General features: G+C 45.0%; 1 protein-coding gene across 3 annotated transcripts in view; it reads left to right on the forward strand.

The window, feature by feature from the left end:
* Positions 1 to 26553, forward strand: part of lrig2 (leucine-rich repeats and immunoglobulin-like domains 2) — an 89139-nt gene that overhangs the window by 22421 nt on the left and 40165 nt on the right. For all 3 annotated transcript variants that reach the window (XM_061885856.1, XM_061885865.1, XM_061885872.1), the window contains 3 exons: positions 16583 to 16663; positions 16792 to 16863; positions 17022 to 17090. In XM_061885856.1, coding sequence (XP_061741840.1) covers positions 16583 to 16663; positions 16792 to 16863; positions 17022 to 17090 — 222 coding nt within the window. The remainder of the gene's footprint in view (positions 1 to 16582; positions 16664 to 16791; positions 16864 to 17021; positions 17091 to 26553) is intronic.

Below are 26553 nucleotides of genomic sequence, written 5' to 3' on the forward strand. Positions count from 1 at the left end.
TACTTATATAGCCCCTAAATCACTAGTGTCTCAAAGGGCTGCACAAACCACCACGACATCCTCGGTAGGCCCACATAAGGGCAAGGAAAACTCACACCCAGTGGGACATCGGTGACAATAATGACCCAGTGGGACGTCGGTGACAATGATGACTATGAGAACCTTAGAGAGGAGGAAAGCAATGGATGTCGAGCGGGTCTAACATGATACTGTGAAAGTTCAATCCACAATGGATCCAACACAGTCGCGAGAGTCCAGTCCAAAGCGGATCCAACACAGCAGCGAGAGTACCGTTCACAGCGGAGCCAGCAGGAAACCATCCCAGCATCGCAGAGATGTCCCCAGCCGATACACAGGCAAGCAGTACATGGCCACCGGATCAGACCGGACCCCCTCCACAAGGGAGAGTGGGACATAGAAGAAAAAGAAAAGAAACGGCAGATCAACTGGTCTAAAAAGGGAGTCTATTTAAAGGCTAGAGTATACAAATGAGTTTTAAGGTGAGACTTAAATGCTTCTACTGAGGTGGCATCTCGAACTGTTACCGGGAGGGCATTCCAGAGTACTGGAGCCCGAACGGAAAACGCTCTATGGCCCGCAGACTTTTTTTGGGCTTTGGGAATCACTAAAAAGCCGGAGTCCTTTGAATGCAGATTTCTTGCCGGGACATATGGTGCAATACAATCGGCTAGATAGGATGGAGCTAGACCGTGTAGTATTTTATACGTAAGTAGTAAAACCTTAAAGTCACATCTTAAGTGCACAGGAAGCCAGTGCAGGTGAGCCAGTACAGGCGTAATGTGATCAAACTTTCTTGTTCTTGTCAAAAGTCTAGCAGCCGCATTTTGTACCAACTGTGATCTTTTAATGCTAGACATTGGGAGACCCGAAAATAATACGTTACAGTAGTCGACGCGAGACGTAACAAACGCATGGATAATGATCTCAGCGTCTTTAGTGGACAGAATGGAGCGAATTTTAGCGATATTACGGAGATGAAAGAAGGCCGTTTTAGTAACGCTTTTAATGTGTGCCTCAAAGGAGAGAGTTGGGTCGAAGATAATACCCAGATTCTTTACCGTGTCGCCTTGTTTAATTGTTTGGTTGTCAAATGTTAGAGTTGTATTATTAAATAGAGTTCGGTGTCTAGCAGGACCGATAATCAGCATTTCCGTTTTTTTGGCGTTGAGTTGCAAAAAGTTAGCGGACATCCATTGTTTAATTTCATTAAGACACGTCTCCAGCTGACTACAATCCGGCGTGTTGGTCAGCTTTAGGGACATGTAGAGTTGGGTGTCATCAGCATAACAGTGAAAACTAATACCGTATTTGCGTATGATGTCACCTAGCGGCAGCATGTAGATGCTGAAGAGTGCAGGGCCAAGGACCGAACCCTGGGGAACTCCACACGTTACCTTAACGTAGTCCGAGGTCACATTGTTATGGGAGACACACTGCATCCTATCAGTAAGATAAGAGTTAAACCAAGACAGGGCTAAGTCTGACATACCAATTCGTGTTTTGATACGTTCTAATAAAATATTATGATCGACGGTATCGAAAGCAGCGCTAAGATCGAGGAGCAGCAACATAGATGACGCATCAGAAGCCATCGTTAGCAATAGATCATTAGTCATTTTTGCGAGGGCTGTCTCTGTGGAGTGATTTGCCCTGAGACCGGATTGAAAGGTTTCACATAGATTGTTAGACGCTAAGTGTTCATTTAACTGCTCCGCAACAATTTTTTCAAGGATTTTTGAAATAAAGGGAAGGTGAGACACCGGTCGGTAGTTTACCATGAGGTCAGGATCGAGGTTAAGTCTTTTAAGAAGAGGATGAATAACCTCTTTTTTGAATGCTAGGGGAACAGTGCCCGAGGAGAGTGATAAGTTTATAATATTTAGCACTGATGGACTTAATAAGACAAAGAGCTCCTTGATCAGTTTCCCAGGAAGAGGGTCAAGTAAACATGTTGTCTGTTTTATTCCATTTACACGTTGTAACAATTCCTCTAATGTTATTTCCTCAAAACGAGAGAAACTATTTTGGAGGGCAGTATCTGCCGTATATACCATCGTATCAGTGTTAATAGAACCCCGTTGTAGCTGGGACGCATTGTCTTTAATCTCCTTTCTAATGACTTCAATTTTCTTACTAAAGAATTGCATAAAGTCATCAGCTGAGTGGGTTGAGCTACTGGAAGGGGTCCCTTGTTGGGTTAGCGATGCTACCGTACTAAACAAAAATTTAGGGTCGTTTTTATTACGGTGGATGAGATTTGAGTAATATTTAGCTTTAGCTAAGGTAAGCATGCGTTTATAAGTTATTAAACCATCACTCCATGCTTGATGGTGCACCTCAAGTTTAGTCGTGCGCCATTTGCGTTCCAGCTTTCTACATAATAATTTCTGAGCTCTAGTTTCTTCTGTAAACCACGGGGTGCGCTTTTTTGGAGCCTTTTTTAACTTTAGCGGTGCTATGTTATCAATGGTTTCGCGCAGGGCGTCGTTAAAGTTGTTAGTGAGGTTATCAATAGAGCCCACATACTTTGGGAATGGTGCCATTACCGAGGGCAGTAGGTCAGCAAGAGTTGTCGTTGTGGCTGTATTAATGTTGCGGCTGCTATAGCAGTTATTATTATTATTAGTTTGACGAACATGCGTCTGAACCTCGAATTTTATAAGGTAATGATCGGACAATACTTTAGTATACGGGAGTATCGTAACTTTGGAAACGGTGATACCCCTGACAAGCACTAGGTCTATCGTATTACCGTTGCGATGCGTGGGTTCATTTATTATTTGTGTGAGACCACAGCTATCAATTACAGTCTGGAGCGCTACGTACGGTGGGTCCGATGGGGTATTCATATGGATATTAAAGTCCCCCATTATGATTATATTATCGGCCTGTGTCACTAGATCAGCAACGAACTCTGAGAATTCATTGATAAAGTCCGAATAGGGCCTTGGGGGGCGGTAGATAACAGCCAGGTGTAGAGGCAGCGGTGTGACAGACCTCATAGTAAGCACCTCAAACGATTTATATTTATTATTTATGTTAGGACTAAGGTTAAAGTTTTCGTTGTATATTAGTGCGACCCCCCCACCCCTTTTAAGCGGACGGGCAATATGCGCATGTGTAAAGTTAGGAGGACATGCCTCATTTAGCGCAAAAAAGTTGTTTGGTTTAAGCCAGGTTTCGCTGAGACCGATGACGTTAAGATTGTTGTCTCTGATAATATCATTAACTAATAACGTTTTGGGAGACAATGATCTTATGTTTAAAAAACCTATATTATAGGTAGTGGGCTGTTTCAGGGAATTTTTGATCAAATTATCCGTAGTAGCAATATTAATGTTGTGTTTATTATGCCCAGTGCATTTAGTATAGTTACGACCATATCTAGGAATTGATACGACAGGAATTTTCCGATTGTTTGATTGGTACTTTGATAAACTGCACGCATCATGGTTAGCCACCTCAGTAACGGGGATTTTCCGATTGTTTGTTTGTTGCTTTGATAAACTGCACGCATCATGGTTAGCCACCTCAGTAACGGGGATTTTCCGATTGTTTGTTTGTTGCTTTGATAAACTGCACGCATCATAGTTAGCCACCTCGGTAAAACACATGTCCAACTCTGAAACACTCAAAGCAGAAAAAACGTGTTCTAATTTAACTGACTCCTTACCCAGACCAGTAGTCTCGCATTTTCCATTTAAATCCGTCTTCAGGATGGAGGGAAGTGGTGTTCTGTGGGGATTAGCCTTCTGCTTTGTTTTTAGCCCCGCTCGACATCCGCGTTTCTGATCACACCGCTGGCGTCTGCTCCGTAGACGGCCCCCGCTGCTACTAGACTCCCCTGCTTCACAGGCCGCTGGATGTAGCCGCCGACGTATTCCCATGCCAGTTAGCACGTTTAGCACGCACGCGTCTATCAGTCCAAAACGGCCCGATATGTCCACATCCAGAAGTGTCTGGCGGTCGTACGTGATCACGGAGTGACCATGATGTGAGCCAGCCATAAAGTTTGTAGAATTGTCCGGTATTTCTGCCAAATGTTCCATCTTTAGCAGGAGCTCCGCAATGTTGCAGCCCTTCCGGGCGCCGCCATCTTGGAAATGCATCTTTAGTACTTAGTAGAACACCTTTTGGCAGTAATTACACCCTTCAAACGTGATACATAACCGGACACAAGCTTCTTGCAACGATCTACAGGTATTTTAGCCCATTCCTCCTGGGTAAAGGCCTCCAGTTCATTCATATTCTTGGGCTTGTGTGCTGCAACTGCCTTCAAGTCCCACCACAGGTTTTCTATAGGATTTAGGTCTGGCGACTGTGAAGGCCACTCCAGAGTCTTCCAGCCCTTCTTCTGCAACCACTCTGATGTTGATTTGGAGGTATGCTTGGGATCGTTGTCCTGTTGGAAGGTCCAACGTCTCCCAAGCCTCAGCTTCGTCACTGACTTCATGAAATTTGCAACTAATATATCCTGGTAGGAAATAGAATTCATAATGCCTTGAACGTGCTGGAGATTACCGGTACCCGAGGCAGAGAAACAGCCCCAGAGCATGATTGACCCCCCCACCATGCTTAACAGTAGGCAAGGTGTTCTTCTCTTTGTAAGCTTCATTTTTTCTCCTCCAGACATAACGTTGATTCATAGGCCCAAAGAGTTCCAGTTTTGTCTCATCACTCCATAGAACAGTTTCCCAAAACCTTTGGGGTTTGTCCAGATGATTTTTGGCATACTGGAGTCTATTTTCCTTGTGCCTGGTAGTCAGAAGTGTGGTGCGCCTGGGAGTTATTGCATGGAGGCCTTCATCTCGTAGTGCGCGCCTTATTGTCTGGGACGAAACCTGCGGTCCCCCCTCTGCAATGTCCTGTTGTAGTTCCTCAGCTGTTACCCGGGGGTTTTTCACCACTGTACGCTTCAAATACCGGACAGCAGTTGCACACAGCATCCTCTTTCTACCACGCCCAGGTAGTGTTTCCACTGTGCCTTTAGCTTTAAACTTGCGAATTATGCTCCCAACTGTGTCTCTTGGAATGTGTAATGTCTATGCTATTTTCTTATATCCGTATCATTTCTTATTAAGAGAAATTACCTCCTCCCTTGACTTCTTTGACCACTCCCCGGACTTCACCATGTTGCAAATACACCATTGACTATCCACAAGAAGCTGAGCGTCACAGTCTTTTTCAATCAGTTTAATTGTTGCTCGTTATGGTTCTAATCACATCTACAGGTGTTTTCAACACCTGATTGAAAAGACCTTATTCAAATTCTGTTTTTAAGAGTTATGATCTTCAAGTGGTTAAATAATTTTGTCAATGAGATATTAAGAGAAATGACACTGTTTGGTATGTTACAAAATATAATGTTGTAATTCAAGTTGCATTTGTCTATTTAATGCAGCTTTATTTGATATGACTATAAACAATATATAAATATATATACACAATGGGGCAAAAAAGTATTTAGTCAGCCACCGATTGTGCAAGTTCTCACACTTAAAATGATGACCGAGGTCTGTAATTTTCATCATAGGTACACTTCAACTGTGAGAGATAGAATGTGAAAAAAGATCCAGGAATTCACATTCTAGGAATTTTAAAGAATTTATTTGTAAATTATGGTGGAAAATAAGTATTTGGTCACTTCAAACAAGGAAGATCTCTGGCTCTCACAGACCTGTAACAACTTCTTTAAGAAGCTCTTCTGTCCTCCACTGGTTACCTGTATTAATGGCACTTGTTTGAACTCGTTATCTGTATAAAATACATTTGTCCACAGCCTCAAACAGTCAGACACCAAACTCCACTATGGCCAAGACCAAAGAGCTGTCGTAGGACACCAGGAAAAGAATTGTAGACCTGCTCTAGACTGGGAAGAGTGAATCTACAATAGGCAAGGAGCTTGGTGTGAAAAAAATCAACTGTGGGGGTAGATATCCACTGATAATCTCCCTCGATCTGGGGCTCCACGCAAGATCTCATCCCGTGAGGTCAAAATGATCATGAGAACGGTGAGCAAAAAACCCATAACCACACATGGGGACCTGGTGAACGACCTGCAGAGAGCTGGGACCAAAGTAACGAAGGTTCCAATCAGTAACACACTACGCCGACACGGAATCAAATCTTGCAGTGCCAGACGTGTCCCCCTGCTTGAGCCAGTGCATGTCCAGGCCCGTCTGAAGTTTGCCAGAGAGCACATGGCTGATACAGCAGAGGATTGGGAGAATGTCATGTGGTCAGATGAAACCAAAATAGAACTTTTTGGTATAAACTCAACTCGCCGTGTTTGGAGGAAGAAGAATACTGAGTTGCATCCCAAGAACACCATGCCTACTGTGAAGCATTGGGGAGGAGGAAACATCATTCTTTGGGGCTGTTGTTCTGCTAAGGGGATAGGACGATTGATCCGTGTTAAGGAAAGAATGAATGGGGCCATGTATCGTGAGATTTTGAGCCAAAACCTCCTTCCATCAGTGAAAGCTTTGAATGGGTGACCAAATACTTATTTTCCACCATAATTTACAAATAAATTCTTTAAAATTTCTACAATGTGAATTCCTGGATTTTTTTTTTCACATTTTGTCTCTCACAGTTGAAGTTTACCTATGATGAAAATTACAGACCTCTGTCATCATTTTAAGTGGGAGAACTTGTACAATCGGTGGCTGACTAAATACTTTTTTGCCCCTCTGTATATATATATATATATATATATATATATATATATATATATATATATATATATATATATATATATATATATACACATATTAGGGGTGGGTAACGACTAAAAATGTTAATCAGAATTAATCGCACTATTTCTCCGATTAATCACGATTAACTGCATTGTATACGCAAAACCCAATAATGAATTCAAAAGTAGTGTGTGGTACACCATTATTGGAATATTCTCCCATATGAACAAAAGCGCCAAAACATTTGTTGTGCAAACACAATTTAAATCAGTACTTGTTAAACAGTAGCAGTTAAATAGCATATTTTATGAAAATCAACTCCAAAAATGTAAATACAAACATTCAAGCTTATTGCCACCGCCAGGGTTTTTAAGTTATCCTGTTTGTTAGGGAAAATAAATATAATCTACATACAAATCTCTGGGCCACACTCATAACATCCGAACAGGCAATTTCTGAGGTAACAGCAGAAACATTTCCTTTTATCAGGGAGAAGGAAAAGAAAGAGTGAAGCACAAAACACTTCACTGCTGGGATTTCCCTTACAGGGGACTACAATGTAAAGTCCATGTTAATAAAGGAGTTCCTTCAGAGAATCTCACTCAACTCGGTGCAGTTTGTTCATTTTTAGAACTTGACGACCATTAATTTTAAATGTACTGCCATATCAATTAAAGTGCCATAACATTTACTCTGCAAACACACGTTTAACACTGTATAACTTCAGTGTAGTGCCCCGCGCATATTTCAGCATAATGTCTCTTCTCTGTTTTCATGGTAGACAGAGCATGTGAATGCAGCACCCACTTGTCATCAATATGATGCACCGTAACTTCCAAGAAATTATGGTTACCAATGGATGTCCAGTAGTCCCCACTGAGAGCAACTACAGCTGCACGTTGTAAAGTTGTCACTTTTACAGTCCTCTCCTTTTCATACAACCGGTGTATTCTTCGTGCGATGGTGCGTCTTGATGGCGGCTCATACGTGCAGTCACTTGTTGTGTACGCACAATGTTTCTCAGGCTGCCGTTTTCCACAACACTAATGGACCTAGAGTCTGTAAGTATCCACTCGCTATGGCATTTGTTAGCAATTCTTGTTCTCGTTTATCTATACTTCTCCTGCACGCTGCATTTAATGTAGTCTGCCAAAACCTGGCTCCACTTTCTGTTTTGTTGAAAGGTTTGCTCGCATCAACAGTGTGCGTCGCGTTAAGGTAATATTTTAGACGAAGTAGTTCTGTGAAAAAAAAATTCAGCTTGGCAGTGGCTACAAACGACTTAGCTTCTGTCAAATCCGCCGCCTGGAAATACTTTATAATGAAAATGACCCTGTGAAAGTTCTGTTGAGTTACTCTCCTTCTCCATGCTTATTTTTTTTTTCCGCGTTTTCCTTCCTTTTTCACAGGAGCCAGCAATAGGCGTTAACAAAATAAAAGCATGTAAACAACATACGCAAATGCGCGATAAAATAATTGTAGGCGTTAATAGATTGATGGGTTAACTCGAAATTAACGCATTAACTTGCCCACCACTAATATATACATATATTAGGGGCGTAACGGTACATGTATTGTATTGAATCATTTCGGTACGGGTGTTTCGGTTCGGTTCGGAGGTGTACCGAACAAGTTCCACACGGACATATTAAGTAGCGCACCGCACGTTGTGTAAACAATGCACACTGAGGCACCATGAATTGATTTACGTGGACCCCGACTTAAACAAGTTGAAAAACTTATTCAGGTGTTACTATTTAGTGGTCAATTGTACGGAATATGTACTGTACTGTGCAATCTACTGATAAAAGTTTAAACCAATCCAAAAAAAACCACACACGGCATGTTAGCAGCGACTGGGCTACGATAGACTGACCATAGCTACTCTTTTCACCGGATATGTCGTCTTTTGCGGGGCTGTCCAGGTGGAGTTTCTTAAATGCCTCAAATGTCCTGCATTTTAAGTTAGGGTTGCGTGTATTTTCAATGTACGTTCAGGGTTAAAAAAGGGTTTAAAAAGAAAATTAAAAATTGTGTGCGCAGCAACATTCGTGAGGGAGGGGCAGAGACAGGGAGAGCGAGAGAGTTGTGATAAACACGCTCTGCTTTTTACCCATAGATTTATCAGATTTAATTTTTTATTATCTATAGCAGGGGTGTCAAAAAGTGGCCATTTGCGACCCACAGCTAATGTTTTAAAGTCCCACGGCACATTCTAAAAATACTATTAAACAAAAATATAAGCAAAAGTGAAATAAAAAGTTTAAAGGCTAAATGTAATTTAGAAAAAGTTGCAACGTTGACTAATAAAACAAAGCTGTTTTTTTTTCTTTTAAACTGCCATTGCTCAAAACATAATATTGAATCAAAATCAATGTTATTTTGAATTTTTGACCGATCCAAGTTTCCGATTACTTCACATCAAATATTCCACTGAGAAAAATATTTTTGGTGGAAGATTTAGCTAATTTGTTAAATAACCCCAAAAATGTATATTTTGTTCTTTTCTTACTGTACCGAAAATTAACCGAACCATGACCTCTGAACTGAGGTACGTACCGAACCAAAATTTTTGTGTACCGTTACACCCCTTTTATATATCAATATATATATATATATATATATGTATGTATGTATATACAGTGTTTCCCACAGGTCAGGCATCTATTTGTGGTGGTGTGGTCGGGCGGGGGGTGGGTTAGGGGGGGAGAGGCAGCGGCGACGGCTATGACCAAGAAGAACGCGGAGTTGGAATATAATTACAACACTTTATGTACATATTTATATAATATTTACATATTTATATAATATGTAACTACAAGTTCCATTCAGAGACAGAGTCCCATTGTTTTATGAGCGGTCGAGCGAGTGAAAAAGCCGGAAAAAAAAAAATATATATATGTATATTTTTATTTTTTTAATAAATTTTTTTTTATTATTATTATTTGTAGCGGCCGTAATGCTTTCGTGGCAGGCCGCCACAAATAAATGAATGTGTGGGAAACCCCGATATATCTTTGGCAGCTTAGTCACAGATTACCATGCTAATTTACGCTCTTGTGTCAGACACTTATTTCGATTTGATGTTTAATTGTATTTTATTCATTTATTTTTTGTAATTTTTTAATGGTACTTTAATTATTATTAATAGTTTATCCATCCATCCATCCATCCATCTTCTTCCGCTTATCCGAGGTCGGGTCGCGTGGACAACAGCCTAAGCAGGGAAAACCAGCCTTCCCTCTCCCCAGCCACTTCGTCTAGCTCTCCCCGGGGGATCCCGAGGCGTTCCCAGGCCAGCCGGGAGACATAGTCTTCCCAACGTGTCCTGGGTCTTCCCCGTGGCGTCCTACCGGTTGGACGTGCCCTAAACACCTCCCTATGGAGGCGTTTGGGTGGCATCCTGACCAGATGCCCGAACCACCTCATCTGGCTCCTCTCGATGTGGAGGAGCAGCGGCTTTACTTTGAGTTCCTCCCGGATGGCAGAGCTTCTCACCCTATCTCTAAGGGAGAGTTCCGCCACACGGCGGAGGAAACTCATTTCGGCCGCTTGTACCCGTGATCTTATCCTTTCGGTCATGACCCAAAGCTCATGACCATAGGTGAGGATGGGAACGTAGATCGACCGGTAAATTGAGAGCTTTGCCTTCCGGCTCAGCTCCTTCTTCACCACAACGGATCGGTACAACGTCCGAATTACTGAAGACGCCGCACCGATCCGCCTGTCGATCTCACGATCCACTCTTCCCCCACTCGTGAACAAGACTCCTAGGTAATTGAACTCCTCCACTTGGGGCAGGGTCTCCTCCCCAACCCGGAGATGGCATTCCCCCCTTTTCCGGGCGAGAACCATGGACTCGGACTTGGAGGTGCTGATTCTCATTCCGGTCGCTTCACACTCGGCTGCGAACCGATCCAGTGAGAGCTGAAGATCCCGGTCAGATGAAGCCATCAGGACCACATCATCTGCAAAATGCAGAGACCTAATCCTGCGGTCACCAAACCAGAACCCCTCAACGCCTTGACTGCGCCTAGAAATTTTGTCCATAAAAGTTATGAACAGAATCGGTGACAAAGGGCAGCCTTTGCGGGGTCCAACCCTCACCGGAAACAGGTCCAACTTACTGCCGGCAATGCGTACCAAGCTCTGGCACTGATCGTACAGGGAGCGGACCGCCACAATAAGACAGTTCGATACCCCATACTCTCTGAGCACTCCCCACAGGACTTCCCGAGGGACACGGTCGAATGCCTTCTCCAAGTCCACAAAGCACATATAGACTGGTTGGGCAAACTCCCATGCACCCTCAAGAACCCTGCCGAGAGTATAGAGCTGGTCCACAGTTCCACGACCAGGACAAAAACCACACTGTTCCTCCTGAATCCGAGGTTCGACTATCCGGTGTAGCCTCCTCTCCAGTACACCTGAATAAACCTTACCGGGAAGGCTGAGGAGTGTGATCCCACGATAGTTGGAACACACCCTCTGGTCCCCCTTCTTAAAGAGAGGAACCACCACCCCGGAAACGCCAATCCAGAGGTACCGCCCCCGATGGCCACGCGATGCTGCAGAGTCTTGTCAACCAAGACAGCCCCACAGCATCCAGAGCCTTAAGGAACTCCGGGCGGACCTCATCCACCCCTGGGGCCTTGCCACCGAGGAGCTTTTTAACTACCTCAGCGACCTCAGCCCCAGAAATAGGAGAGTCCACCACAGATTCCCCAGGCACTGCTTCCTCATAGGAAGACGTGTTGGTGGGATTGAGGAGGTCTTCGAAGTATTCCTTCCACCTATCCAAAACATCCGCAGTTGAGGTCAGCAGAACACCATCCGCACCATACACTGTGTTGATAGTACACTGCTGCCCCTTCCTGAGGCGGCGGACGGTGGTCCAGAATCGCTTCGAAGCTGTTCGGAAGTCGTTTTCCATGGCTTCCACGAACTTCTCCCATGTCCGAGTTTTTGCCTCCGCGACCGCTGAAGCTGCACACCGCTTGGCCTGTCGGTACCTGTCCACTGCCTCCTGAGTCCTATGAGCCAACAGGACCCGATAGGGCTCCTCCTTCAGCTTGACGGCATCCCTCACCGCTGGTGTCCACCAAGGGGATTTAGGATTGCCGGCCCGACAGGCACCAACTACCTTGCGGCCACAGCTCCGATCAGCCGCCTCGACAATAGAGGTGCGGAACATGGTCCACTCGGACTCAATGTCCAGCACCTCCCTCGTGACATGTTCAAAGTTCTTCCGGAGGTGGGAATTGAAACTTTTTCTGACAGGAGACTCTGCCAGACGTTCCCAGCAGACCCTCACAATGCGTTTTGGCCTCCCAGGTCCGTCCGGCATCCTCCCCCACCATCGCAGCCAACTCACCACCAGGTGGTGATCGGTAGAAAGCTCCGCACCTCTCTTCACCCGAGTGTCCAAAACATAAGGCCGCAAATCCGATGACACAACTACAAAGTCGATTATGGACCTACGGCCTAGGGTGTCCTGGTGCCAAGTGCACATTTGGACACCATTATGTTTGAACATGGTGTTTGTTATGGACAAACTGGGACGAGCACAAAAGTCCAATAACAAAAAACCACTCGGGTTCAGATCCGGGCGGCCATTCTTCCCAATCACGCCTCTCCAGGTTTCACTGTCGTTGCCAACGTGAGCGTTGAAGTCCCCCAGGAGGACAAGGGAATCACCCGGGGGAGCACTTTCCAGTACTCCCTTGAGAGTGCTCCCAAAAAGGGTGGGTACTCTGAACTGCTGTTTGGTGCGTAAGCACAAACAACAGTCACGACCCGTCCCCGCACCCGAAGGCGGAGGGAGGCTACGCTTTCGTCCACCGGGTTAAACTCCAACGTACAGGCTTTGAGCCGGGGGAAAACAAGAATTGCCACCCCAGCCCGTCGCCTCTCACTGCCGGCAACGCCAGAGTGGAAGAGGGTCCAGTCCCTCTCGAGAGAAGTGGTTCCAGAGCCCTTGCTGTGTGTCGAACTGAGTCCGACTATATCCAGCCGGAACTTCTCGACTTCGCGCACTAGCTCAGGCTCTTTCCCCCCAGTGAGGTGACGTTCCACGTCCCAAGAGCTAGCTTCTGTAGCCGAGGATCGGACCGCCAAGTGCCCTGCCTTCGGCTGCCGCCCGGCTTACATTGCACCCGACCTCTATGGCCTCTGCTATGGGTGGTGAGCCCATTGGAAGGGTGACCCACGTTGCCTCTTCGGGCTGTGCCCGCCTGGGCCCCATGGGAACAGGCCCGGCCACCAGGCGCTCGCCATCTTGCCCCACCTCTGGGCCTGGCTCCAGAGGGAGGCCCCGGTGACCCGCGTCCAGGCGAGGGAAATCTGGGTCCATGTTTTTTCTTCTTCATAGAGGTCTTTGAGCTGCTCTTTGTCTGATCCCTCACCTAGAACCTGTTTGCCTTGGGAGACCCTACCAGGGGGCATAAAGCCCTGGACAACATAGCTCCTAGGATCATTGGGACACGCAAACTCCTCTACCACGATAAGGTGGCAGCTCAGAGAGGAGTATTAATAGTTTATTTATTTAAAAAAAAGAAAGAAAAACTAAATATTATTTTTTTTTTTTATTTAAATAGTTTTGTCATCCTATTTTAGTCAATTAATTGTAATATCTTTTCAATTTTAATGAGTGTTGTACTAATACAATGCAGTTATTTAATTATAATTTTCACATTTTAACTTGATGTTTTGTTGATACGGTACATTCAGGTTTGTTGACAACGCTCCTGCTGTGCAATGGTATTTGCAGTACGTTTCCTCCTGTCTCTCTTCTCCTGTGCGAGTTGGCCTCTCCTCAAATCAGCCTCTGCAAAACCCCGTCCAACCGCTTGACGGCAGACATTTCAGTTCTCCGCCTGTGTCTCCCCGCTGTCTAGAGGAATATTACACGCCTTCAGATCTCTCTTGCATGAGTCCTTGAACCGGAGGGAGGGACGAACAACACATCTGGAACCAGCAGCTAGTTGTCCATACATAATGTCCTTGGGGAGCCGTCCGTCCTCCATCCGCCGAACATGTCCCAGCCATCGAAGACGGCGCTGGCTAAGAAGAGAGTTCATGCTATGGATATTAGCCCGCTGAAGAATGACACTGTGTGGAATATAGTCCTGCCAGCTAATACCATGGCTATGTTTAATCCACCGCATGTGGAAAGCGTTAAGTCGACGCCCTTGTCTCATGCAAGTAGTCCAGGTCTCGCTTCCGTAGAGTAAAGTGCTGAGAACAGGATTTGCAGCCCCATGAAGGCTTACATTGGTTTTCTGCAGGCTAACTGTAAGTCCAAACTGTTCACAAGCATTCGCAAAACAGTCACTTAGACGTTGTAAGGCTTTTTTGGTGTTGGTAACAAGAGCAGCATCGTCTGCAAAAAGCATCTCTCAGATTAACACTGACCTCCTTTTGGTCTTTGCGCGTAATCTTGCCAGATTGAAAAAATTGCCGTCAGACCGTGTGTGTATATAGACACCCTCAATGGATGTGTCAAAAGCGTAGGACAGGAGTATAGAGAAGAATATTCCAAAAAGAGTTGGTTCCAAGACACAGCCCTGCTTAACACCACTGTTGATAGAGAAGGAGTCCTAACATACAAGACTGTTCCCTTCATGTTGGAATGGAAAGAGATCAACAATGCTGAATAGTTTTAGAGGACATCCAATCTTTTGTAGAAGCTTGAATAGGCCCTTTCTACTGACAAGATCGAAAGCCTTAGTTAGATCTATGAACATCATGTAAAGAGGTTGACCTTGTTCTCTACTCTTCTCTTGAATCTGCCTGACTGAAAATATCATGTCAGTTGTCGATCTTCCAGCCCTGAAACCACATTGGGATTCAGGATAGATACGATCTGCAAGTATCTGTAGCCTGTTTAGGATTATGCGTGCATAAACCTTTCCAATGATGTTCAAGAGAGAAATTCCTCTTTAGCTATTGCAGTCACTGCGGTCCCCTTTATTCTTATAAAGTGTCACAATAGTGGCATCACGCATGTCCTGAGGTACTCCTTCTTCCTCCCAGCAAAGACACAGTAATTCGTAGGGCAGGCTTCCCTTGCTTGATAGCTTCAGGTGGAATGTTATCGTTACCTGGTGCTTTGTCAGATGGAAGTGAATCAATAGCTTTTTCAAGCTGTACCATTGTAGGCACTTTGTCGAGTTCATTCATGATTGGTAGCTCTTTCGTATAATTTAGAGCAGCATCAGAGAGAGTTGTTTCACGGCTCTAAAGTTCTGAGTAGTGCTCGACCCATCTGACCATCTGTTCTTGACGATTGGTAATCTTCTCCCCTATCCGGGATTTAATTGTGTATATATATACACACATACATATATGTTAGGGGTGTAACAGTACGTGTATTTGTATTGAACCGTTTCGGCACGGGGGGTTTGGTTCGTAAGTGTACCGAACGAGTACACATGCTAGCAGCGACCGGGCTAGGACAACATGTATAACCCAGAGCTGGAAGATCCTCCTGCCCCGTTAAGATCTCCCGTTTGGGAACACTTTGGCTGCGCGATACAACAATGGAGGACGGAGGTTTGCCGAGATTGTTCAGCGGCTGCTTCTGACAACACGCCAAACATGTGTTGCATCTTTCCTGCTTTCGGCTCCCAGAGTGTCTCCCCTGTGATTCAATTGTAAATAAAGATGTATGCACATAATCATCAACTTAAAGTGCCCTCTTTGGGGATTGAAATAGAGATCCATCTGGATTCATGAACTTAATTCTAAACATTTCTTCACCAAAAAAAAAAATGTTTAACATCAATATTTATGGAACATGTCCACAAAAAACAGCGGGCGGTGTTGATGAACTTGGACCCTGACTTAAAGAAGTTGAAAAACTTATTGGGGTGTTAGCATTCAGTGGTCAATTGTACGGAATATGTACCGTACTGTGCAATCTACTAATAAAAGTCTCAATCAATCAATCAATAAATAAAAAAAAGCACTTTATATGTAGAAAAGTTTTGTTAAGAAACAATTCTGAGCCTTATTTAGTTTTTATTTTATATATGTTGACCACATTAACCCTGGCAATGGACCCTGTGTGGATATATATTTTTATTATTTTTTTATTTATTTATTTATTTTATTTATTTATTTATTTCGGCAATCTTCACATAAAACAAAGAACAACAACAAAAAAAGAAAAAAAAACACTCATTTGAGCAATGATTTTTATGCCATTGTTTACAAATATGATAAATAAATAACCCAAAAAATTATATTTTGTCGTTTTCTTACTGTACCGAAAATGAACGCAACCGTGACCTCTAAACCGAGGTACGTACCGAACCGAAATTTTTGTGTACCGTTACACCCCTAATATATATGTGTGTGTGTATATATATATATATATATATATATATATATATATATATATATATATATATGTATATATGTGTGTATGTATATGTATGTATGTACCGTATGTATATATCAAACCAACATAACAAGGGGGCAATGGCTTAAACATTTTTTCTCTACGTAACACAACATTACAACAAGCTTAAATGTCAACACACACAGAAACTCAAGTCGAGCTGGTGTGCTCCGAAACAAAAAAGGAAAATCACTTCGTTGGCTTGTGTCCCGATAGTGCTTTCTCTTACTTTGGTCTCATTGCAATGAAAGACTTACCTCCTTTGCTGATAAAGGTGAATTAAGGTTCCACTCTTTAGTAATCAAAAACTGTTTACTGTGCAAATTGTGTAACAAGGGTATCACATGTATATATATTCACTGTGACATGCGTCCCTGATATGACCTTCAATAAAATTGTGTTTGACACCCTGTCTTAAATTGTGTGCTTTCCTAATCCAATATGTGACTTTGTTTTGCAGAGACATCCACAATAATGTCATTTCTTGGGCCATTGAAGACTCCGTCAGTGTTTTTGATGGAATGAAAAGGCTGAACACACTGTGAGGACCCTTAAAATCTTCCATAACTGTGGTCAATTTGTTTGTGGCCCATCGCCCTGAATAACAGTGTTTGTTGTACTTCTTTTGTCAGTAGACAACAACTTTAAATGCAAACGTTTGTTTTCCAGAATATTACAGCAGAACAAAATCAAGTCAATCACCAAAAATGCCTTTGATGGACTTGCTGAGTTGGAGCATCTGTGAGTGATGTCTTGGAACACCTGATTCTTGTTTGTGTGTCATCTCAGAACATTCTGTTGTTGTTTTTTGGCTAAGTGGCACTTTGCTTGTCAAATTAGCTGCCATATTTCTGTAATCACTTTGCAGATGTGTCTAATCCAAGTTTTTTTTCCTGCAGGGACCTCAGTAGGAACGACATCATGTCAATACATCCCGAGGCCTTGCTGCACACCAAGTTGAAAGTCTTGTAAGGTTTTTACCTCACTTCTGTCAATTTCTAGGGGATTGGAACATTTCACCACATTTTAGTGACTGCACAGTTTTCATAGCGGCTGGGTGCTACGACTAAAAACTATATCATGTTTTATATCGATCATTGATACTTTTTATGACCTAGGGAAAACGAAAGAAACACGACAAAAATATATTTAATGTTAACATTTTTATTTAGAATTTAAGCTTCCTCTGATTATAATCCCCTCGTCTATGAAGGCAGAAAGGAACAATTGTCAACACAACCATGTAAAACACTTACCGTATTTTTCAGACCATAGGGCGCACTGGATTAAAAAGCCACATCCGATGAGCGGGTCTATCCTGCCTTCCTTAAGCACACTTGTACACGACGGCAGTAAGTTCAACACCTTCCGCTCATCAAAACTCTGAACACCAAGTTGACTGATGGAGGCCAGGTTTATTGACAATTGCAAGGGTGAAACAACGATGCCACGAACAGCATAAGATGTGATAGTTGTTTGCTGAGAAACACGAGGAGTGAAGCGGAGTTGTGCGCCCAGTTTGAAATCTTTCCGGAGTCTAAACACGTGACCTACCTGCGTGTTTCTTAAAGGTACAGCTCACTTAACAGAACCAATTGAAATGACTTGGCAATAAACACACACTAAATAAAGTAATCTTAATAACTGAGGCAAAACACTCCCCGCCTTGCATTATCAAATGTCATCACCTAAATGTCCATACAACTCTTATTCCTTATCAGGAGCAAGAAGGAGGACTGTCTCAGAAATGGGACGCAGGAAGAGTTTAGTCCCATCTTTCCTGTAGACCTTGATCCCCACTTGCCGCACCTTACCGTCTTTGCTTGGAAAGACTTGAGTAATCAAGCCCAGAGGCCACTCGTTTCTTGCAAGCTGGTTGTCTTTGAGAAGGACAATACTCCCAAGCTGAAGGTCCCGGGGTGGAGTCCGTCCACCTTCTCCGTGGTTGAAGTGATGCAAGGTATTGTATCTTCCATCTACGACTGGGGCAGAAGGAAGACTCAATTTTTTGGTGAGGAGGGTTGCTGGAGTAAGGATGAGGGGGGGTCAGTAGACACTGGGATCAGAGGTCTGGCATTATTGATTGCAGCAACCTCTGCCATCAGTGTAGTGAGTGCTTCGTGAGTGAGTCGTGAAGCTCCCAGCTGGAGGAACATGGAGTCCAGAATCCTTTGTGCTACTCCAATTATCCTCTCCCATGAACCACCCATATGAGAGGCGTGAGGAGCGTTGAACTTCCATTCACATCCTTGATCCAAGAGATACTTCTCGACCAAAGCATTAATGATGTTTGAGGAAATCTTCAGCTCTTTACACGCGCTGACAAAGTTAGTTCCTCGGTCTGAACGAATAAGCTTCACTGAGCCCCTAACAACAAGGAAACGCCGAAGAGCGTTGATGAAGCTTGACGTGTCTAGAGATTCTATTACCTCGATGTGGACAGCTCCAACACTCATGCAGGTAAATAACACTGCCCACCGTTTACTCTGAGCGAAACCACCTCTTGTACGTTGTGAAGACAGCCCACGGTCTGAACACATCCAAGCCTACATTTGTGAATGGAGGTTCAGTAGAGAGGCGATCTTCCGGAAGGTCGGCCATCTTTTGTGTCTGATGGGGGCCTCGTAGTTTACGACATACGACGCATGCATGAATCACACTGCTCACCCGTCCTTTTCCACCAACTATCCAGAATCCGGCACTGCGTATGGAACCCTCGGTGAACAGTCGCCCTTGATGTTGAGTTTTCTCATGATAGTGTGTCTTATCAAGAGTCTACATGATGACTGCCGGAAATAATGATGGGGGTTTTCTCTTGTTGCTGAAGTTGAGCTTCTTTGATACGACCTTCAACTCTTAGAAGGCCGTCATAATCAATGAAGGGATCAAGGGCTTTGAGGGAGCTGTCTTTAGAAAGACTTTCCTCCTGCAGACAGGTGTACTCATCATCGTAGATCTCCTGTTGAACAGTGCAGATGATGATTTGCTCAGACTGTTAGTATGTTTGTAGAGATCACCGCGTGACAGAGATGGGAGTCTTCGCAAACATTGTCTTTGGTTGCATGGTTCTTCTGGAAGCGGCGAGCAATATGGATAAGGTGACCGACTGCATGGGTCAATGATTTCCAACTTGAAAACTTGGAGAAGCGTTGAGATCCAAGTAGTCTGCTTGACATGTTTGTGCTCATTGTTGACACTAGCGGACAGATGTCTGGATCTGATGTAGGGTCAACTAGCTAAAAGTTGTCTTCTTCGGACTGTTTTTTCAAGAAAGAAATGTCCTCAATTGATGGAGCAACTTTGTCATCATCCCTTGTCTGTTGAAACACTGTGGAGCCCAACTCCCCAGCTTCTCGACTACATGTAAGAATCCCTGTTGTCTGTATCTTAGGATAGTCTTTGTACTGAAACTGTCTACACCTCTCTTTCACCTGCAGGATGTTATGGCATGGTTGAAAGATGGAGGGGCGTTTCTGTTCTGTTGACTGGGTATAGAAGGCATTTACACTGTTTGGCTTGTGCACACCTCCCAAGCAGACATTATCAACTATCACCCACCCCAGGTCGAGTTTTTTTGGCATAAGGAGCATCTCGAGGGCCGTTCAACTGTTTGTGAACTTTGTGGGCTGCGATAATGTCTCGCCCTAGGAGAAGCAGAATGGGTGTACTCTGTTTGAGCTCTGGGATGAATTGAGCAATAGACTTCAGGTGGGGGTGATTAGATGCAGCATTGGGAGTTGGGATCTCTGATCTGTTGTCAGGGATGTTGTTGCATTCAACCAGACTTGGCAGAGGAAGACTGACTTTCCCGTCCATGGATTCGATCTGGTAACCTGTAGCTCTTCTCCCCATGGTTTCTGTTACTCCCGAACAGGTTCAGAGAGAGTATGGAGAGGGGGGTCCTTGGACTTTGAAGGTGTCGAAGAACTCAGACCGGTTCAAGGATCTGTTGCTGTGTTCGTCAATGATAGTGTAAACCTTCTTTGCCTTCTCTTGACGGTTGACGGGGTAGATTCTAACCAAACAGATTTTAGAGCATGATCTGTCGCTTTGATCACCACCACAGACTGTAGTCCACCTGCTGGCAACTTCTGAAGATGTTGGCTCCCCTCCATGCTTTGAAGAGGGGTATGGCTCCTCTGTCTGTGGTACTGGTCCTGGATGGAGGGCAGAGTTATGTTTCTCACTTTCACATTCAGTGCATGTGGCTATATACCTGCAGTCTCTAGCCATGTGTTTTGAAGATGTGCAACATTTAAAGCATATCTTGTGTTCTCTGAAGAATGCTTTCCTTTTTTCTATGGGTTTATCTCGGAAGGCTCGACATTTCCTCAGAAGGTAGGGTTTTTTTATGAATTGGGCAGTGACGTTCGGGGTTCTCAGCTTCAGCACTGTGTTCTGTAGGAGAGACGTCCATTTGTGGACTGATATTTCTCTTGGTTTGGTTGTTCTAAAGGTCTTGTCTGTGTTTGCAATGTCAGCTTGAACAGCAAAGTTGAAACTAGGGTAATTTCTGATTTTAGCCTGATCAAAAATAAAGTCCACAAATACTTCAAAGGGAGGGAATGAGACTCGACAGTAATAGGACCCAACATACAGCCATTTCTCTTGCGGACTCAAGGGCAATTTCTGGACAACAGGACTTATTCCTCTGGTTGTGTCGAGGTAGTGAAGGCCGGGAAGAGTTCCATTTGTCTTGGCCCCCTGCAGTTCCATAAGAAGGTCACTGAGCTCATTAAGTTTTGCATAGTCATTGTAGGTGATTTTGGGGAAGTTGCTGATGCGTTGGAAGAGTGCCTCTTCAACTACTTCAGGGGCTCCGTAGCATGCGTCCAGTCTGTCCCATATCATCTGAAGTCCTCTTTGAGGTTGGCTAGTGTTGACAGCTCGAATACGTTTTGCATGTTCTCCTGACTCTTTCCCAAGCCACTTGACCAGCAAATCCATTTCCCCGCTGCATGTTAGATGAAGTCCTCTAATTGCGTTTTGAAAGGACTGTTGCCAAGCGCTGTAACTCTCCGGCCGGTCGTTGAATTGGGTCATACATGTAGTAACCAGTTCACGTCGAGCGAAATATCTGATAACATTGTTCATACCTGATCTGTCATGATGAGCTCTATGAGGAGTGTCACTGGACATAGCGGGATACTGAAAACCATTGTTACTTGATCCCTGTGGGTTATAATAACCTTGAGTATTCTTGAAGGGTAAAGGCGTGGTCATAGAGGGTTGTGGCTGATTTACAGTTACTTTGCGTGCTGCTGTTTGTTGATGTTGGAAGCAGCTCGCCTCTCTACTGTTATGGACTGGAGAGCATGGTGATAGTTATTTGGTGCTGGGTCTAAACATAGATGGCTGCTGTCATTTTGAGAAGGAAAATGAGGATGTGGATGCAGTGCCGGGGTTGAATGTGTGTGTAGCTGACCGACACTGTCCTGGATGAAGGTGTGAAGAGGGGCGTTGGATTGTGTGCCTCGCTCACGAGCACCATCCTGAGCGTATTCTTCTAATGCTACAGACGAATGTTCTTTTGACTGTTCAGTGACATATTTTCTGGTCCGCTCTAGAGGGTCACAGAGAATCTCTTCAAGTGGGAGCTTCCTGCTACTTCGCTCACTGCCATCCATGTTGAACGGTACTTCTAGGGCCTCAGCCTCCGCTTCAGCTACAGCTACATCTCTTTCTGGGGACAGTTTCGCCATTCATGCTTCTAATTGGGCTTCTTCCATTGCTAGGATAATTTCCTTTTCTGCAAAGTTCAGTCGTGCTTTTGCTGCCTCTGCGTTGGCACGGGCTAAAGCTTCAGCATTTCTTGCAGGTGATTTTGTGGAGCCTGATGTGTAGGATCTAGACTTCAGCGATGGCTCCTTTGAATCCATGATGTATGTTCAGCGTGCAACTGTGTTACCTGATGCGATGAAGCCGTTGTTTCACTATCCTGCCTTCCTTAAGCACACTTGTACACGAAGGTAGTAAATTCAACACCTTCCGGTCATCTGAACACCAAGTGGACTGATGGAGGCCAGGTTTATTGACAATTGCAAGAGTAAAACAGCGATGCCACGAACAGCTTAAGATGTGATAGTTGTTTGCTGAAAAACACAAGGAGTGAAGCGGAGTTGTGCGCACCAGTTTGAAATCTTTCCGGAGTCCAAACACGTGACCTACCTACGTGTTTCTTAAAGGTACAGCTCACTTAACAGAACCAATGGAAACGACTTGGCAATAAACACACACTAAATAAAGTAATCTTAATAACTGAGGCAGAACAGGGTCTGTTCATGTCTTTTTTTCATACAAAAGGCGCACTATAGGAGTCATATTATGAATGTTTTCTAAATGTAAAATACTTCCTTGTGGTTTACATAACGTGTAATGGTGGTTCTTTGGTCAAAATGTTGCATAGATGATGTTTTACAGACCATCTTCAAGTTACTTTCTGACAGTCGCTTCAGGATGTTTTGTGGGCGGTCTTATTAACGTTGCTCACCTTTGACAGCGTCTCCTCCGAGTCGTCTTTTGTTGTAGTGGTGTAGCGTGCGAGGACGAGAGTGGAAGAAGTGTCAAAAGATGGATCTAACTGTTTTAATGACTTTCAGACTTCACTTCAATCAACAACGGTGCAGCATCTCCTCATCCGTGGGTCAATAGTGCAACAACAACGCCGGAAATGTGCCCTGTAAAAAAACGTCTGACCGGAACTCTCTAATAACTAAAGTTTCGTGGGTAAATTAGATATACCTACTAGTGTTTTGCGCTTTGATATTGAGTCTATTGACAGATGTAATGTAAAATCACATTGAAAACCTAATAATAACCGTTCAACATTAGGGGTAAAAAATAAGGAATATGTAAGAAATGCTTAATAATGTGTAAACAAATTGTTTAGAGTTCATCCATCCATTGACTACCGCTTGTTCCTTTTGGGGCCGCGGGGGGTTGCTGGAGCCTATCTCAGCTGCATTCGGGCAGAAGGCGGCGTACACCCTGGACAAGTCGCTACCTCATCGCAGGGCCAACACAGATAGACAAGACAACATTCACACTCACATTCACACACTAGGGCCAATTTAGTGTTGCCAATCAACCTATACCTAGGTGCATGTCTTTGGTGGTGGGAGGAAGCCGGAGTACCCGGAGGGAACCCACACAGTCACGGGGAAAACATGCAAACTCCACACAGAAAGATCCCGAGCCCGGGATTGAACTCCGGACTACTCTGGACCTTCGTATTGTGAGGCAGATGCACTAACCCCTTACTCACTGTGCTGCCCTAGTTTAGAGTTTATAAAGGTAAATATAGGGAAACCTGAGAAATATTTTTTGCTGCTTCACTGCCAAGACGTGACCTGTTATTCATATTTAAGCATGGAAAATAATTCATCCATCCATCTATCTTCTTCCGCTTATCCGAGGTTGGGTTGCGGGGACAGCAGCCTAAACAAGGAAGCCCATACTTTTCTCTCCCCAGCCACTTCATCCAGCTCCTCCCGGGGAATCCTGAGGCGTTCCCAGGCCAGCCGAGAGACATAGTCTTCCCAATGTGTCCTGGGTCTTCCCCATGGCCTCCTACCGGTCGGACGTGCCCTTAACCCTCACTGGAAACAGGTCCGACTTACTGCCGGCGATGCGGACCAAGCTCTGACACTGATCATACAGGGAGCGGACCGCCACAATCAGATAGTCCGTTACCCCATAACTCTTGAGCACTCCCTACAGGACTTCCCGGGGTACACGGTCGAATGCCTTCTCCAAGTCCACAAAGCACATATAGACTGATTGGGCAAACTCCCATGCGCCCTCAAGGACACTGCCGAGAGTATTGTACTGGTCCACAGTTCCACGACCAGGACAAAAACCACACTGTTCCTCCTGAATCCGAGGTTCGACTATCCGGCGTAGTCTCCTCTCCAGTACACCTGAATAGACCTTACCGGGAAGGCTGAGGAGTTTGATCCCACGATAGTTGGAACACACCCTCCGGGTCCCCTTCTTAAAGAGAGAAACCACCACCCCGGTCTGCTAATCTAGAGGTATCGCCCCTGGATGTTGCAGAGTCTTGTCAACCAAGACATCCCTACATTATCCAGAGCCTTAAGGAACTTTGGGCGGATCTCGCTTTTTAACTACCTTGGCAACCTCAGCCCCAGAAATAGGAGAGCCCACTACAGACTCCCCTGGCACTGCTTCCTCATGGGAAGACGTGTTGGTAGGATTGAGGAGGTCTTCAAAGTATTCCTTCTACCGATCCAAAACATCCGCAGTCGAGGTCAGCAGAACACCATTGACACCATATATGGTGTTGACACTGCACTGCTTCCCCTTCCTTCGGCGGCGGATGGTGGTCCAGAATCGCTTCAAAGCCGTCCGGAAGTCGTTTTCCATGGCTTCCCCGAACTCCTGTCATGTCTGAGTTTTTGCTTCTGCGACCGCTGAAGCTGCACGCCGCTTGGTCTGTCGGTACCTATCCGCTGCCTCCGGAGTCGTATGAGCCAAAAGAACCCGATAAGACTCCTTCAGCTTGACTGCATCTATCACCGTCGGTGTCCACCAACAGGTTCTAGGATTACCGCCACGACAGGCACCAACCACCTTACGGCCACAGCTCCAATCGGCCGCCTTGACAATAGAGGTATGGAACATGGTCCACTCGGACTCAATGTCCAGCGCCTCCCTCGTGACATGTTTAAAGTTTTTCAGGAGGTGGGAATTAAAATTCTGTCTGACAGGAGACTCTGTTAGACGTTCCCAGCAGACTCTCACAATGCATTTGGGCCTGCCAGGCCTGTCCGGCATCCTCCCCCACCATCGCAGCCAACTCACCACCATGTGGTGATCAGTAGAAAGCTCCTTCCCTCTCCTCACCCAAATATTCAAAACATGAGACCGCAAATCAGATGACACAACTACAAAGTCGATCATGGAACTGCAGCCTAGGGTGTCCTGGGGTCAAGTGCACATATGGACACCCTTATGTTTGAACATGGTGTTTGTTATGGACAATCTGTGATGAACTCAAACTTCCAATAACAAAACACCACTCGGGTTCAGTTTCGGGCTGCCATTCTTCCCAATCACACCTCTCCAGGTTTCACTGTCATTGCCAATATGAGCGTTGAAGTCCCCCAGTAGAATGAGGGAATCACCCGGGGGAGCACTCTCCAGTACTCCCTTGAATGAATCCAAAAAGGCTGGGTGCTCTGAGTTGCCGTTTGCCGCGTAAGCGCAAACAACAGTCAGGACACGTCCCCCCACCCTAAGGCGGAGGGAAGCTACCCTCTTGTCCACCGGTTTGAACTCCAACGTGCAGGTTTTGAGCCGGGGGGAAACAAGAATTGCCATCCCAGCCAGAGTGGAAGAGAGTCCAGCCCCTCTCGAGAGAACTAGTTCCAGAGCCCTTGCTGTGCGTTGAAGTGAGTCCGACTATATCTTGCCGGGACTTCTCCACCTCGCGCACTAGCTCAGGCTCCTTCCCCCCAGCAAAGTGACTTTCCACGTCCCAAGAGCTAGCTTTTGTAGCCGAGGATCGGACCGCCAAGTGCCTTGCCTTCGGCTTCCGCCCAGCTCACATTGCACCCGACCTCTATGGCCCCTGCTATGGGCAGTGAGCCCGTTGGAAGGGGGACCCACGTTGCCTCTTCGAGCTGTGCCATGGGAACAGGCCCGGCCACCAGGCGCTCGCCATCGGGCTCCAGAGAGGGGCCCCGCTGACCCGCATCCGGGCAAGGCAAATCTGGGTCTTTCATTGTTATTCTTCGTTGAGGTCTTTGAGCTGCTCTTTGTCTGATCCCTCACCTAGGACCTGTTTGTCTTTGGTGACCCTACCAGGGGGAAAGAAAGCCCCCGGACAACATATAATAATTCATGTTATGCAATGAATAATATTTTAATATTATTGGGCCAAATTAGTTTATAGTATCACATTTGTTGTGGTTATTTTAATTTATTTAAAATAATAATAATAGTATTGGATTAGATTTATTAAGCGCTAGGTTGATTGGCAACACTAAATTGGCCCTAGTGTGTGAATGTGAGTGTGAATGTTGTCTGTTTATCTGTGTTGGCCCTGTGATGAGGTGGCGTCTTGTCCAGGGTGTACCCCGCCTTCCGCCCGATTGTAGCTGAGATAGGCGCCAGCGCCCCCCGCGACCCCGAAAGGGAATAAGCGGTAGGAAATGGATGGATGGATGGATTTTCTCGACACTTCACAGAGTAGTGAGTATCCACTACCACCCATTGGTGGTAGTAAGCTTATTTTATTTAAACTTTACTGCACTTTAGACCCTAAATGTTTCCGTACATCTGAATAGGGAAGGGACAAGGGTTTATAAGAAAAGAAGAGCACAGTGAAGAACTAAAAAAATCCTGTCGAGGTGACTTTTCTCACTTGATCCACAATATCTTTGCTCTTTGTAGTTGACTACGACTACA

Source organism: Nerophis ophidion, linkage group LG02, assembly GCF_033978795.1.
Source record: "Nerophis ophidion isolate RoL-2023_Sa linkage group LG02, RoL_Noph_v1.0, whole genome shotgun sequence".
NCBI lineage: Eukaryota > Metazoa > Chordata > Actinopteri > Syngnathiformes > Syngnathidae > Nerophis > Nerophis ophidion.